Source organism: Symphodus melops (assembly GCF_947650265.1).
Source record: "Symphodus melops genome assembly, chromosome: 2".
Classification (NCBI taxonomy): Eukaryota; Metazoa; Chordata; class Actinopteri; order Labriformes; family Labridae; genus Symphodus; species Symphodus melops.
Genome location: NC_136692.1, coordinates 21575099 through 21589897, shown reverse-complemented (window position 1 = coordinate 21589897; position 14799 = coordinate 21575099). Strand labels below are relative to the sequence as shown.

General features: G+C 40.2%; 2 protein-coding genes across 3 annotated transcripts in view; both read left to right on the top strand.

Moving 5' to 3' along the window:
* LOC306820094 (ras and Rab interactor 2-like) overlaps positions 1 to 14799 on the top strand; it is a 272812-nt gene that overhangs the window by 177609 nt on the left and 80404 nt on the right. The gene's annotated exons all lie outside the window — the stretch shown is intronic.
* The window catches only part of LOC306818120 (sodium/potassium/calcium exchanger 3-like), a 56794-nt gene that overhangs the window by 5109 nt on the left and 36886 nt on the right, over positions 1 to 14799 (top strand). The window contains exon 2 of the mRNA XM_079335493.1: positions 405 to 530. Coding sequence (XP_079191619.1) covers positions 405 to 530 — 126 coding nt within the window. The remainder of the gene's footprint in view (positions 1 to 404; positions 531 to 14799) is intronic.

The following is a 14799-nucleotide window of genomic DNA, read 5'->3' as shown; positions in this document are numbered from 1 at the left end:
GGCCGTGGAAGTCAGCTCTTAAATGATGAACACTTACAGGACGCATTGAAGCTCGGTTTCTAATATTTTTAATTAGTTAAGAAGAAAAACAGAAGGGAAAGGATTTTAAAGACAACAGACAATACTCAACTGGTGATTTGAAGAGTAAGCTTATATGTGGCTGCCCTGCTTGTAGGATACACTAGTTGTCAATACTCCTTAGTTTTTACAATGTTACTGGGTCTGCTAAACACACGGCTGTACTCATACTCTTCAAATTAATTGAAGAAAAAAAAAAATCTGCCGCACTGCTATATACCAAGGTTTCAGCTTCATGTGTTAAAATGCTGCTTCTACATACTGTAGCTGCACTGCAATGTCCTTGAATCTATTTTAAACTTTTCACTGTGACAAACATATTTCAGGTTTTGACGTCTCTGGCCACAGCAGTGACGACCAGGAGAGATGGGGAGGAAGGAGGCTACTGCAGGAAACAGACAACAGCAGCCTTGAGGAAATGGAAAAAGAATCTAAGAACTGCACCGCCCCAGGTAAGACAGAGACAAGATGAAAGAAAGAGGACACCCAAGTGTCCCCTTCCTCCCTTCTCTCCCTCCAGAATAGAGAGGGAGGAAAGGAGGGGGAAAAAGTGAGAAACAAATCATCACCTGACATGTTCTGTCTTTTTACCCTCTTCTCTTCCCCTCCTTGATGTGGGGTAACCCAGTTTGGGAGGTCAGATGATTTCCCATGAGCACCTGCGGTGATGTTCTGGCTGCATCAGCATTTTCCATTCTTCCTTCTCCATCACTTTTTACTAAAGATCCTCCATGTTTCAATCTTACTCCCTTAACCCAGCTTCCCTTCTCTTCATTTTTCAACAACTCTTTTTATACCTGCTATTCCCTTCCTCTGCGTTTCCCTCACGTTTTTCCCTTTGGAAGCAGAATTTACAAAAAAAAAAAACTGTTTCCATGGCAACCTTTTTATCTTATAATCAGCCAGCTTCTGTTCGAGGCGCTTTAGGATGGCATGTGAGGATGCTGAAGGCATTTTGTGCAGCTCCTTGTTTGTAAAGTTTAAACTGCTCACCATAGTTAAAGGGGCTAAATCATCTATGTGATGGTGCCCTTCGGATTAGATAACAAATACTACATTTTATCAGTATTATTATTGAGCCACCTTTTTCACTATAGTCTATGATTATTATTTAATGGCTATATCTTTAGTATCTTTATGTCTGTCTTTCTGTTAATGTAAAGACAAATTTGGAATCAGCTCTTCATAATATAATTGAACCAAAAGTGACTTTAAATTGATTTTGTTCATCAGTCAAACACCAAAAGAATCATCCATTACTTTTTCAAATAAGATTAGTAAGGAGCAAATCTACACTTTCAAAAAGATGGTTGTGATGTTGGGATTTCTGAAAAATATTATGTTACGTTATTTAAAATGTCTAACATGCAAGTTACCATGTGTTTTTGTTGTGGAAAATGTGGAAGTTAGAGTCCTTAGAGATGTTTGTTTTGCAGCTTGTAAACACAACATTCAAACTGGGCCCCTCCTCCTGGGCTCAGTGCTACCAGAAGAGCACAGTCATCGCAGGGTTAGAATGTAAGTTTACTGCTTCTACCTACACTGTAAGTTACCGCACGCTAGCACAAGTTTATATCCGGTGTTTGGCACGTCTCTCTAACTGACAGCAGACCAACTCTGTGTTTTCAGGTAAAAGCATCGCAAAGGTTAACCATTGTTAGGGAACGAGCTTTATCCACTCAGCGTTTCAACTCACTGTGATTCTATGTTCTCTTCTTATCTCCATGGCCATCATATTCACTGGTTTGAATCCACTCCCTAATTTACCTGAGCCTTGTCATTGGCTGAGGGAAGCACACCAGCTCCCTGCACAGAAATTTCCAGAGTCCGCCAAACATCATAATCAGGGGTAGAGGACACAGTCTCTGCAGACACAGTCATTCCCACTCATGTATGGAGGCCCATAAGTTAGGATTGAGCAAAATTACTTTCGTATACATCTATATTTTATTTATTTAGAAGACTGACTGTACCTCTAACAAAGGTGGTTTAAAAAGCTTACTGTAATCTTCTCGTCTGATACCAACCCAGTGGCAGTGATAAGAGACATGTAGAAGTAGTCAATGTTGTACCTAATGGTCTTTATTACTAATTTATGTCTGTGCTTTGCCTCTGTGCACTGCCTGTCAGCACCTGCGACTAATCGGACTTGAAGCTGTTGTTAGCACTTACTGACATTGTATCCTCTTCTCCAGATCCTGGTTTGTGGTGTTCATTTCTTTGGACGAAAGCGTCTGTTTAATGAATTGTAGAATTGCAGGTCACGAAGAGGTTTCAGTTATACTTTCAGTGTGTTAAATAACAAGCTAAAATCACCTCACAGAACGTTTAAGTAGTAATGGACATCCAAAGCGTGGTTGTGGTGTAATCTAGTCTGTTTGTCATTTAATCAGTCTGAACGCTTGCTGAGAGCGAGGGATGATCACTGGTACTCAGTACTTGCATGTTATAGGCTACAGTATTTTAACTTCAGTGTTACATGTGTAACTGAGCTTTCTGGGTTTGCCTAACTGAGTATACTTAGTAGAGGTGGGGGAAAAAATCAAGACAGCATAGTGTTGCAATACTTTGCTTGGCGATATATATCGATTCACGGCCGCCAAGAATCAATATTTTTATTATATTAATAACAAATGCACTTTTTACATTTTTTATTTGTTAAGGGGGTTGCACAATTCATTTAGAACATGTCATAGATCATTGTTAAAAATGACTTTAATTGTACAGTTGTCCGTACATGTTTGTGTCCAGTTGAGTCTGATTAGACTGAAATACCAACAGTTCAGACTGTTAGGTTGCATGCAGCCTTTCACAAGCTTTTACTTTGATCACAGTGTTGGTCAGTCGGTGGGTTTCACTCCCACTGGGTAGAATTAAAAAGACTAAAGTGAGATGAATAGAATGAGAATTTTTTTCTTATTTGACCAAAAATTTCTTGATTTATTTAATTTTGTGGACATAATATACAATTAAACCAGCGTAATCATATTGTATCACAGATCTCAGTATACATGTTTAAAAATCACAGTAATATCTAATAAAAAGACTTTAATAGCGTCAGGTCTGCAGTGCCAGGGCTTCATGACCCCGCACTTTGCCTGGAAATAAGATGCGCTATCAAATAATACGACAAAATCCCACCTCCACATAATGCCTCTTCAACTTATTTGAGTTTCCACAGAATGCTTTTGCTTGCTTTGATCAACTAAATAAAAAAATATATTCAAACTTGAGTGAAACTCTGGGGAAGTCCCAAAGGAAAAGCCGTAAATAAATGTGCACTCACGAAAAGTGATTATTATTGTTGTTCAGAGCCCTCACTCACGCTCACTGAGAATGCGCCTCAAGGTCTGTGAGTCTGTGAGTGTGAAGTTTGGAATTCAGCCATAAGCACATGTGCACAGCGAGCCACATCACAGCTACAACAAGTCCTTTGTGATACCTTACAGTGCAATAAACGGCGTTAAACATGCTAATCATAGAAATACTAGTTTGATGTTTAGCCACATTAACTCCATGAGCTTAAAGCACTAGGAGAAACCAGCAGAGACAGACAATGGTATGTCCCGCTTTACATAATTTGCTAGCGCTGTTAGCACACATCATTGTGATGATGCCAGAGCAGAGAAAACTAGCCTTATGTCTAGACGAGCTAATACTGTAGATCTTCTCCCATTACGTTTTGTAGAAAGGGAAGCTTCCGCGAGCTGATGGCGTTTGTGCTGTCTTCAAATTAGTTAGCATTCGAGTACTCGTCCATGAGGTAATGGGAGGACTCCAGCATTTAGATTACTTTTAATGCCCATCCCTTGTTAGAACTCCTCAATCATCAATGAACCTTCATATACTAAGAAGTTAATGGGAGTTCATTTGGTGTTCCTTCCTGTTATAATTAAAGTGTATAAGTGGTTGGATGTAAAGGGTGACTGCTGCAGAATAGGTTGACATTTGTCTTTTTTTACCTCCCGGAGCATGAGGCGATTGGCCTCTCTCGTGGTGTTCTCTCCTGAGCTCATTAAGCAAAATGGCCATCATCAATCTCCTTACTCATCCACCCAAGGTCGCCGCTGTCATCTATAAAAGGAGCCAAGGTCAAAGTGCAACTTATTCTCTCTGCTTGCTTATTATACAGTATCTGCTCTTTCCTCCTCTTGTGCTAAATTTAAAGCTCGTACCCTCGGTGGCTGCAGCCCCAGCGTCCCTCCAGGGTGCTGGAAGATTTTAACTGGAAAAAAGTCTCTATTTTGTTAAAAAAAAAAAAAAAAGTCTAGGCCCACTTCTGTTGATTTCTGCTCCTGACCCGGTATGAAAGACATCAAACACACAGGTGCTAGTGAGTCATTCTTCAAATGACCTTTAAGCGAGAGAGGAATCTGCAATTTTAAAAGGGTGGTGGATGTGTAAGGGTGGCCTTTCAAAGACCATGTATGGCCTGCAAAGGGTTAACAGGTGTATCTTGTAGGTTATGTTCAAGGCTGCAAGTAGTATTTTTTCCATGATCAAAGATGCAGCTATCCTGTTAAATGCAACTTCATGGTGTAACTTTTTCCCACACAGCCCAGAGTTGAAACGTTTCCTACCAACTCTCTGAAGGTCTTCTATTTTAAACGTAGAGGCATCAATCCAGGAAGTGGTTTGCCATTTACCCTGTGAAGCTGAAAGTGAGGCTGTGAAATGAATGTATCCAACCTTAATGCAAGACAATGCTGTTTGCATCCAATCACAGACCTGCTATAATATCTTAACATGTTAATCACAACTATCACATCTAAAAGTCATGGATAATGAAGTTGTAAGTATTTACAGTGTATCTTATTAATGGTCAATTTGGGAATTAATAAACAGTGACGTAAAAGTCTTTTCAAATTATTTGTCACAGTCAAAGTAAAGCCTTCAAATAAATGATCACAAATAAATAGAAAATCTTCTATCTTTGAAGTTATAGCCCTGTTTCCACCAAGCGGTTTCTTACAACATCCATTTATTGGTGTTTCCACCGTAAAAAATTGTGAATGGTACCAAAATAAGGGATCTGTTCCATCCTACTTTTTTGGTACCCCTCTGTTGGGGTGCCAAGGGCACTGTTTTAGTGGGTCCCTCTGTTTACTGTGGCCCTTTCTTCGTCTTCATTAAACTTAATTGATATCCTGCTACAATGTGTTGGGTTGCTAGGAGCTACCTCCTTCTAGCTTACACTTGGCTTATCAAATAATGGTACAGTTGGCTGTTGAAATGCAAGCAAGATCAGGGTTGACCGTACCAAACTCAACCAAACTGTACTGAACCAAACTAAACTGTTCGGAGGAAACAGGGAACGTGATTCAGATAAAGTTATCTTGAAGGTAAAGGTTGATTGTTCCGGAACATTTTAGATTTAGGCTGCAGTTTTTCTAACTAACAAAGCCCCCACTCAACTCAATGTAAGCTGATGAATACAGGCTTCAGCTTGGTACTTGACATGTACATGAGATGTTGATGCAGGCGATAAGCCACTGCTATGGTTGACATAGTTTACTTTCCTGTGTGGTTGAAGTATTGTTTGCATGTCTGTGTCAGTGCACAACCATATATTCTTTGTGGGTAAAGATTAAGAACATTATTCAATCTCATTGTTGTTTATATATTATTATTAATATTGACTTTAAACCCCAAAATACCAGCCTGATGGAAACTCTGTCAGCAGTTCACAGCAGGATTCATCCTCTGGGAACCATAAATGTTGTTTCTGTCAGCTGGCCAATCAGCTTAGCGAGTCATGTGTGTGATCATGTTGTAGGTTGCAAAAGTATTTGTACACAGCAGATTGTGTATGAATGTAAGTGTGTGTATGTCTGCAGTGTGTAGAGCATGAGTTTGGCTGATGAGGAAGCGTCACAACATGAGCTCTGTGCTGAGAGAGGAAGCAGTGCGGCGGAGGGCACTCACTGATTGTTGCCTGAAATTATCATCCTGCTGATCGAGATAAGGGAGAAGAGACAGTCAGAGAGACGGAGAGCCAGAGGCCCTCATTTGGTAATTTCTTCCCTCCCAGCCACACATGAAACAAGCGATCATACCCGTCATTACATCTCTCTCGCTGATTCTAATTTGTAAAGACCCTGCTGTTACTAGTGATTTCAGTCTCTTCCAGTCAATCCCCACAACCCCTCTCAATCACTTCCCCATTTTGCTTAAATTTGCAGTGAAGGGAAAAAGAAGGAAAACACTGACTGGGGCTGCAAGTTTACGGAGTATCCCAGTAATGTTAAAAGCCTTAAGAAACTACAGGATTCTTAAATGTATGCTATGTAGAATTTTATTAGGATTTTCACACGAAAATATCTCAAATTAATTGATGGAAAACGGTTATATATATTTTTGTCGTGTACTACCATGACCTAAAATATTTTCGTAAGTTATCAAAGACAGAAGAATGCTTCATTTTATACTTCATGTAACGGATCATGTTGTTATTGCTGCACCGGATGTTACGTCAAAGAGGGCTTACAAAAGGAAGCAAGAAGTGCTACTGAAAGCTGCCCTACTTTTGCTGGATGTGCTGCTGTGATAAAAAATGTCATGTTAATGACATATTTATGCTTAACGATACATTGTCGGCATTAGAGCTGGGTATTGTCCACAACCTCACAATTCAATTCCTTTCCAGTCCTTTTGTTCACTATTTGTACTGATATTGATTTGATTCGATATTGATCAATATGCTTTGATAACGATTTAATAATACCCAAAGCTACCCAGATAACTCATCACAGTACCTTCTGATATTTATTTAATAATTGTGTTTGCATTATTTTTGTTGGTTTAGAACAAACTGACTCACACATTTGTATTTTATTGTCACAATATTCTTTAATAAACAAACATTCAAGCATTAAAGTACAGTATGCTCTAAAGTGCACATTTGTGCCTGATTTCACTGAACCTACAGTGCCCCCAGTGGAGAGAGGCATCATTACAATGGAAATAATCGATATTGAATTGCGAAAATCATAGTTGCAATGCAATATTTTTACCCAGCCCTAGTAAACATTCTTTTCCTCAGGTCTGTTTCGCCTGTGTGTAGAGATATAGTCAACAGGGAGTTTGTTTTATTAGGGGGTGGGGGCGGAGTCACAGAGAGAATCAACGTCATCTTAAATCTTTCATTGTTTGTATTTTTTTTTTGTATTATTACATTTGCTGATGGTGTAATTGTTTTAAAGCGGTTTATTTACAATTAGTATTTAAAATGTGTGACCAAAGTATGTTAAACAGCAGTCTTTTATCCAAGTCAGTGTTTGCCAATAACTTTCTTTTGCTAAAAGGATGTGAGCGAGATAGGAGTCGAGCTACCACTTTCAACAGTAGCTTGACTTTCTTTTTTTTTTCTTGAAAAAAGTATTTTCAGAAATGCTTTTATTTTAGAGATGGGGACAGTAAAGTGTCTAAAAAACAACCAGAGAGAAAGAGAGCAGGGAATGACATGCAGGAAAGGAGCTACAGGTCGCTTTTGAGGACTTAACATTGTTAGCTAAGTTTTTAGCTTCCTCTCTTATTGTTTAGCCCATAGATTCTAGTTTAATAGGTTGTGAGGGTTAACTTGTGATGCTCCATATTTACAGTGAACATGAGGAAAATACCATTAAATTTGAAGAGAACTGAGCATAGCCGTTGAATCTACATAAAGCACAAGGCATTTTTTTAAACACACTGTCATGTTCACACACACACACACACACACACACACACACACACACACACACACACACACACACACACACTTAGAGGTCTATAAAAAAACATACACCACCAGAGCATGCATGTTTATCTCCTTTGCAAATACAGGTGTATCAAGTATCCCCAGGAGCAGGTGTGTGTGTTGAAGTATTAGCTGTGTGATTTGACAGATAGCGAAGTGGGTATCCCAAACATGTGACTGCTCACTGCAGGGGTCTTTCCCCGGAGGCTGTCCCCTCCTCTTCTGTTATTAAACATCCTCTCTGCTCCGCTCAGCTCCCACGCAACACTCCATTTTAGGAAAGGAGGCTGCGATGACTTAATCAGGGCTTCCCTGTGAGTAATGTTATGAGTGCGCTGCATGGAATCTTGAAGGAGTAGCACCTTGTTAAGAATGGTATTGATTAATGTGAAGGTGCTGGCCCTTCTTTCTGCAGCGAGTGGGAGTGTGTTTGCCTTACTTTACGCAGGCAGCCTCTGGTCCCTCCCTGTGTGCCAGAGGCAAGTGGGCAAGCATCGCTGTAATGCAGCTGATGAATTAATCACATCAGAAAAAATTATCACTCCCTAATACTTCAACAATAGAGCTGCACTAATCAAATGCAAAATTGACCCAGGGGGGCAAGCACAATGATTTCCTCTGAGAAATCAATTCTGCCGTATTACAATATTAGCTTTGAGTGGGCTGCCCTGTCAACATAAAGACAACAGCTGCATAAACAGTTGCAGATGGTGGCAAAGTTCTTTCATAACTGCCTAACGTGCAGATTGGCAAAGTCATCTTGTTGTTTTATTGCAGAAACAGGAGCTCAGGGTGCTCAGGGGAATAATAGCGATCCATCACAGCAATTAGCTGAGCGAGTCAGAGAGTCCCCACTACATCAGCTCACGCTGCTTCGCTCCCTTTCCCCCCCTCCCCATCATTCTCCCCTTCTTTGTTTTTGTCCTTCTTTTTTTTTGTTTGCTGTTTTTCCCCCTTTATTTCTGGGCTCACTGATTGTCATGTTTCTTCTGTGTATCTCGCCTGTTCCCCCCCCCCCCCCCCCCTCCGTTAACAGAGGAAATGCTTCCAACTTCCCCTGCTGAATTATAGAGTCCAGGTTGTTTGCCAGCAGCAGAAGCGGCTCGACACACCTTTAAAAGATTCATCCTGCTGGTGTGACTGTGAGCGATGTTGAGGCGGTTTCCTGAGTGCCTCGAACATTGTCTCTTTCCCTGCCACTTTTACAGAGTTTTAGAGGACATGAGACTCACAAGTACAGCATTTTTCTGAACAGCTTTTGTATGACCTCAGACATAAATCCGCCTGCATGTAGAGACTATAAATAATATTTTGACATTCTTATCTCGCATAAAGGCTGATCTAAATGTGTGAAAATAGAAAAGGGGGCACATTGATTTTGCGAGATCTGCAACCTAGTTTGTTATATATTTCTATTTATCTTCTTAGCACAGCTTTAGTGACGACGTAACCCATTTATGGATTTGATTCTTAGTATGCGGTTAAAGCAATTTCCTTCATATCTTCTTGAGGTTTCGTGTAATAATGCAGCATTGACAATACATCATAAGGAAAAAGGCGGTACAAATGAGCTCAGATTATAGCCTGGGGAAAGAAAGACGGGGAGCAGATGTACTGTTTCATGGCACGACTACTCGTCAACGCACACTGTTATTGTGCTCTGCAGTACTGTCACACAGAAAAGGTTGAGGTGCTGACAGAATTTGATGATGTTGGATGTGCTTAATGGATAAGGATATTTCAGTCTGTCAGATTGCATTATTTGAGCGCTCCACGTGAAGGAGTCGAGCAGCTGGCAGGCTGCGATGATGACTGACAGATCCACAGCTCCACTGTGGTACACCAGGCCCTTTAAGTACTACCAAGGGATCAGCGTGTAAACAACCAGACTGAATTATTGTCTTAACTAGAGTGAGAGTAGCTGCATACTTTTAGCTCCCACAAACATTACTGATAAACGATTACCATAATCTGTCCACGAACCCTTCTGCTGACTAGAATTCACCTGGAGTGGCTGTAACTTTTTTTTCATTCAGACTTTACCCGTCATTTCTCCTGCCACATCCTGGTATTTTTTTTCCCACAAAAGGTCTGAGCAGTCCTTCTGAAATATTTTCAGGAGTGCATATCTGAAAACGGCTATACTTTAAGATTTTTGAGTTGGCCATTGGAGCGTTCTGTGGCCGTGGCACCCCCCCCCCCCCCCCCCCCCCCCCAAACATTAAGAAAGAACATATAATTGCTACTAGCTGTAGCAGAGCAAAGTGCAGACAATGTCATCACTCTGCACATGTGAAAAGATTTTCTATTCACTAAACTGGCCTCATGCTGAGATAATTCGTGGCTACATGCCATTGCTTCAGTCACTTATGTAAAACACGTCATTCATGTCAAATGATGTTCTAAGGTACCTGCTAGTTCTTGGAAGCAGTATTCAGTGCTCTCTATTGCTCTCACTGTTGCCCTTCATACACACAACTGATGTTGTACGAGAGTTTCTTCTCTCCGTGTTTTGAGAGCAGTTTCTGTCATTCATCTGATCTGAACAGTGAGGCCATTTTTCCACAGAGATGAATCATAAGCAGTTGAGCTTTTATACATGGATTCAAAAGTTAACCTGCTCCGGAGTACGCCGTACAGCCTGGGTTACCATGGTGATGTACACTGTTTAAAAGAGAGTCATCCGTGTTGTTTCAAATGGCCGTGCTTATGCCCAAACTGAACCCCATGAGACTCTTTTCTCTGCTGAACCTCTTCACTGATGGGATGGTGGATATGTGACATGTGGTTAGGTTAGGAACCTTTTGGAACATGTTGTTGACCAAAGGTTGAGAGGCTTTGGTCACCTGTTACAAAGTTAATGTCAGCAGACACTTTGATCAAATGCAGAGATCTTCTAGTTTCAAGCCGCTGTTAAATGTCTTTTCTCAAAAAAGGATTTATTGGATTCTCCCTGAAAAAGACCTATTATCATTCTGCATCATTTTCTTTTCAAAGTTTAGTCTTTTTTTGTTGTACTTAACAGTTAGGCTCCTGAAAGGTGACCAAACAGGTCAGTGAGAGAAATCTAGTTAAAAAGTAAGGAACTGTTGTAGGGCTGCACAATTAATCCCACATTCATCATTATTGCGGTTTCAGCACAATAGAATCAACACATTTCCCACGTCTGAATTCACTGAAATAAACTATTTTGTGCACAATAAAAAAATGCTTTCTCAATCAGCATGCATACATCTTACCTTTGAACAGAGGCCTGAGTGTAATGGCAATAATTTAGCACCATCAGATGAAGCTCAAGCTGCTGTCAGCTACTCTCAGAATAATTGGCCAATTTAGTGCTGATTTAAAAAGAAAAACACTTTTGGGAATTATTTTGGATTCAGTAGGGACATGTTGCAAATATAATGTGTAAAACATGATGAACAGCATATAGACAGGGGGACTCTGAAGGCTAACATGCTCTTTTTGTTTTGAGTTGATTTGCGGAACTTAGCATCATAATCATAATGTGTTTTGCTCATATGCAGGCTTAACCTGTACCTCTATCTTATGTCTGTTGTCTGCAAGTGTAGATGAAAACGTCTGTAGTGTTCAGGCGGGGCATTCTCCTTTAAGGTGGGTAATGTAATATGATGTAGTGCTGCTGGTTTGCTTTGGGATGTGAGTGTCTCTTGTAAATACAGAGAAGTAAAAGGGTATAAAACAGATACTGGAAAGTGGACACTTACTGTGGGTAAAGCTACAGGCGTCAGTCGAAGTTTTCCAGATAAGCTCAGGTTCAAGTGTAATGCTTTTGCCTACATTGGGATGGCAGCACTAAGTGCACACAGAGAAACTGTTTTACTCAAAGATATCTAAACAGCTTCTAACTACACTTCAATCATGTGCTCTCGCTGTCTGAGTTTTCTTTACTTTTCTTCGTTGCCGTAGATTATGTGTTGACAAAGTATCAACCAAAGATGAAATTATTATGACATCCTGACTTTCTAACTACTCTGGGGGGGTGATGAATAAATCACCTGAAGTTCACTTTGCTTGTTGTTTCAAGACATTCACAAGTCATTTATGTTGCATGCTAAACAATGTATGAAAAAAACACGCAATGCCGTCCCTCTTGAGAGTTGTTCATTCGACCACATAATGAACGCTGATTCTAAGTGCAAGTAATAGTTGTGGCTGTGGGGATTGTAAGAAATTTGAGTGGTCATTAGGGGATTTCTAGAGGGAGTTTTCGGGTGAGGTGGCTTTCAGTTTCCCCTCAGAATGAAGAGGTTTGGATAATTTCGCTGAGCTGTTTCAAATCAGTTTAATCGTGTCACTGCACTGCACAGCAAAACAAGACTGAAGATTGATTTATTTTTGGGCTTTTGATGCCTTTATTTAGAACAAGGACAGTGGATAGAGTCAGAAATTGGGGAGAGGGAGAATGGGGAAAAGGAGCCACAGGTCGGCTTCAGACCCAGGCCGCCCGTTTGGAGGACTTATGATTCTGTACATGGAGCGCACACACTGTCCACTGGGCTACCGTCACCTCAGACTCACGATTTTATCATGAAGCTAAAAATATTCCGAATGAAATTTTACTTTGGCAGCGTCCTTCACTTCTTCTATTTTAATCTCAACCCAACCACAGTAAACAGCTGTGCATCGGTATATAATGATTCTACTCTTATTTAAATGTTGATGAACAGTCCATGTGTGATTCTCGTCGTAGCTGGAGAAAAAATCTTAGCAGCAGACATTAGTCAAGTTTTCTCCTTGTCCCCACAAAGAACATAGTCCTGCATAGTGAGTGATGTATTAACTGCATCCTCAGCTGGAGGGTATTAGACTCATGATACATGTATACCTATTTGTGCATGTAAGTTCATCTATGTTTGTATAAATGTTTGTTTGTAGGGGCAAAGCGTGTGCGTGCTATCAAGTGTGCAAGGAGGGGAACAAAAAGAGCGGGAGTCCTTAAATGTCACATTACTCAGCACGGTAACTACGCTCACGACATGCGATGTGTCAGCCCACATCATCATCGCCCACCGAGCATGTGCAGAACAGGCCCCCAGCCCTCCACGTGCGCTCAGAATATGCACGAGATGAACACGGGGATGAGCTCCGGGTCCCTGAGGGCGGGGAATGCAACTTTAATCACCTTTTTTGGTGTTGCTTATTTATTTATTTTTCTTTGTCATGCTGAGTGCCATCAGCCCTTCTGGTTGTTTTTGTTATTATCCTCCTCACTGTTTGCTCTCTGCTTTTTCCCCCCCCTCACTGTTCAGCATCGACAGCTTCTCATGACGTGTGCACCTCCCAGGGGCAGCAGTGACTTCTTGTTCATCGGCCTGGATCAAACATCTTTATCATCTGTGTGAGGGAGAGTGTCAATGTTAAACCTCACATGAAAACTCTCTGCTTTTACTCGCAACCCCTGTCAGATGAAACTCCCTGAATGCTTTGCTGGCAGCAATATGTAGTCGGCTATTTTTAGACACAATAATATTTGTAATGTTGAAGTTCACAGATTCACCATTAACTAGCAGATTATGAGCCTTCTTCTAAGTCTCTCTTTTAAACCTTAATTCTGCTCAAGATAAGATAAGAAATACTTATTGTTCCCTTATGAAAATGTACAAGTTACACAGAATATAGAACAACAAGTCAGGAACTGCAGGCAGTCTGCACCAGACAAGGGAGAAATAAACAATCGCAGATAAATTGAATTCAGTGCATACACATGTCCACAAACACAATAGTTACACATGCTCACGATATGACAGTACAGAGGAGTATGTAAGTAATGTGAACAGGTAATTGCACAGGTCTTCCTTTAACATATTGTCTTTATGTAATTAGGGCCCGACCAATGTGGGATTTTTGGGGTTGATGCCGATATCGATATTGAGGAGGGAAAAAAAATCTGATACCAATAAGAATCTTTATAACAAGTCATAACTATCCTTCTAATTGGTGCTTAATTCTGCATGTATGTTGTTCAACTTCCTGTACGGACTTCATAAAAGAAGGTTATTGTTGGCAAATGATAGCATATGCATTATAAAGCATTCATAAGTAAGTTGTTGAATGTTACAGCAATTTTTGTTCTGCAATCAGTTTCAAACTCTTCCTCTTCTTTTGTTGTTTATGTTATTTTTAAAACAAAAAGATGCAGAGATTAGATTAGCAATTCAAGTGCACTGCTCTCCAGCAGACATGTCCAGGGTCTCTCTGTTTTTAAGTGTTCCCACAAAGGAAAAAAAATATTGAATTTAGTTTTACAATTATATGTTACTCTCATAATTAAGGAGTATGGCCAGCAGCAGTCCAGTGGCAGAGCACTTTGACAAAGAAACATGGTTCTGCTCATGGTTTCTTGTTGTTTTATTGAATTTTTCCTGACACTGAATGTACGTGCCTGTTAATGGTTGATCATGTTGGTTTTCTGTAAATAAGATTTACAAGACTCTACATCTGTTGTAAACTATTAAGTTTCATAAGATGACGTTATTTTTTATTTAATAGCAAGAGTATAAGTCACAGTAACAACGGCTACATGCAGGTAGTAAAAGTGCTGATCTAAAGTATATATAAAGCTAGTCCTGCGAGACGTAAACCATCTATAATAAAATGAACATGTACCTATATGTATACTGGTGATAATTATGGTCATAAAGATCTACTAAGAATTCTCGACATTTGAAAATGATGACATTTTAATTTGGAAAATTGAACCCTGTGTACTTGAGCTGTATGGATTTAAAACATGTGATCGTGACCATGAGCAGCTGAGCAATTGTTCATCCCACAGCTTAGGAGAGGCCAACATTACTGTGTTTCCTAAATCAGGAGGAGAGTCTGTTTGTTTATCAGGATGCTTTAACTGTGCTTCAGTGAATTTATTACCTTTGACTCGATGCTAAGTAAGGATACGTGACAGCTGTGGCATGCTTTCCCCCCTCATTATCAAGAGATTTGTATTTAGACAGCGATGA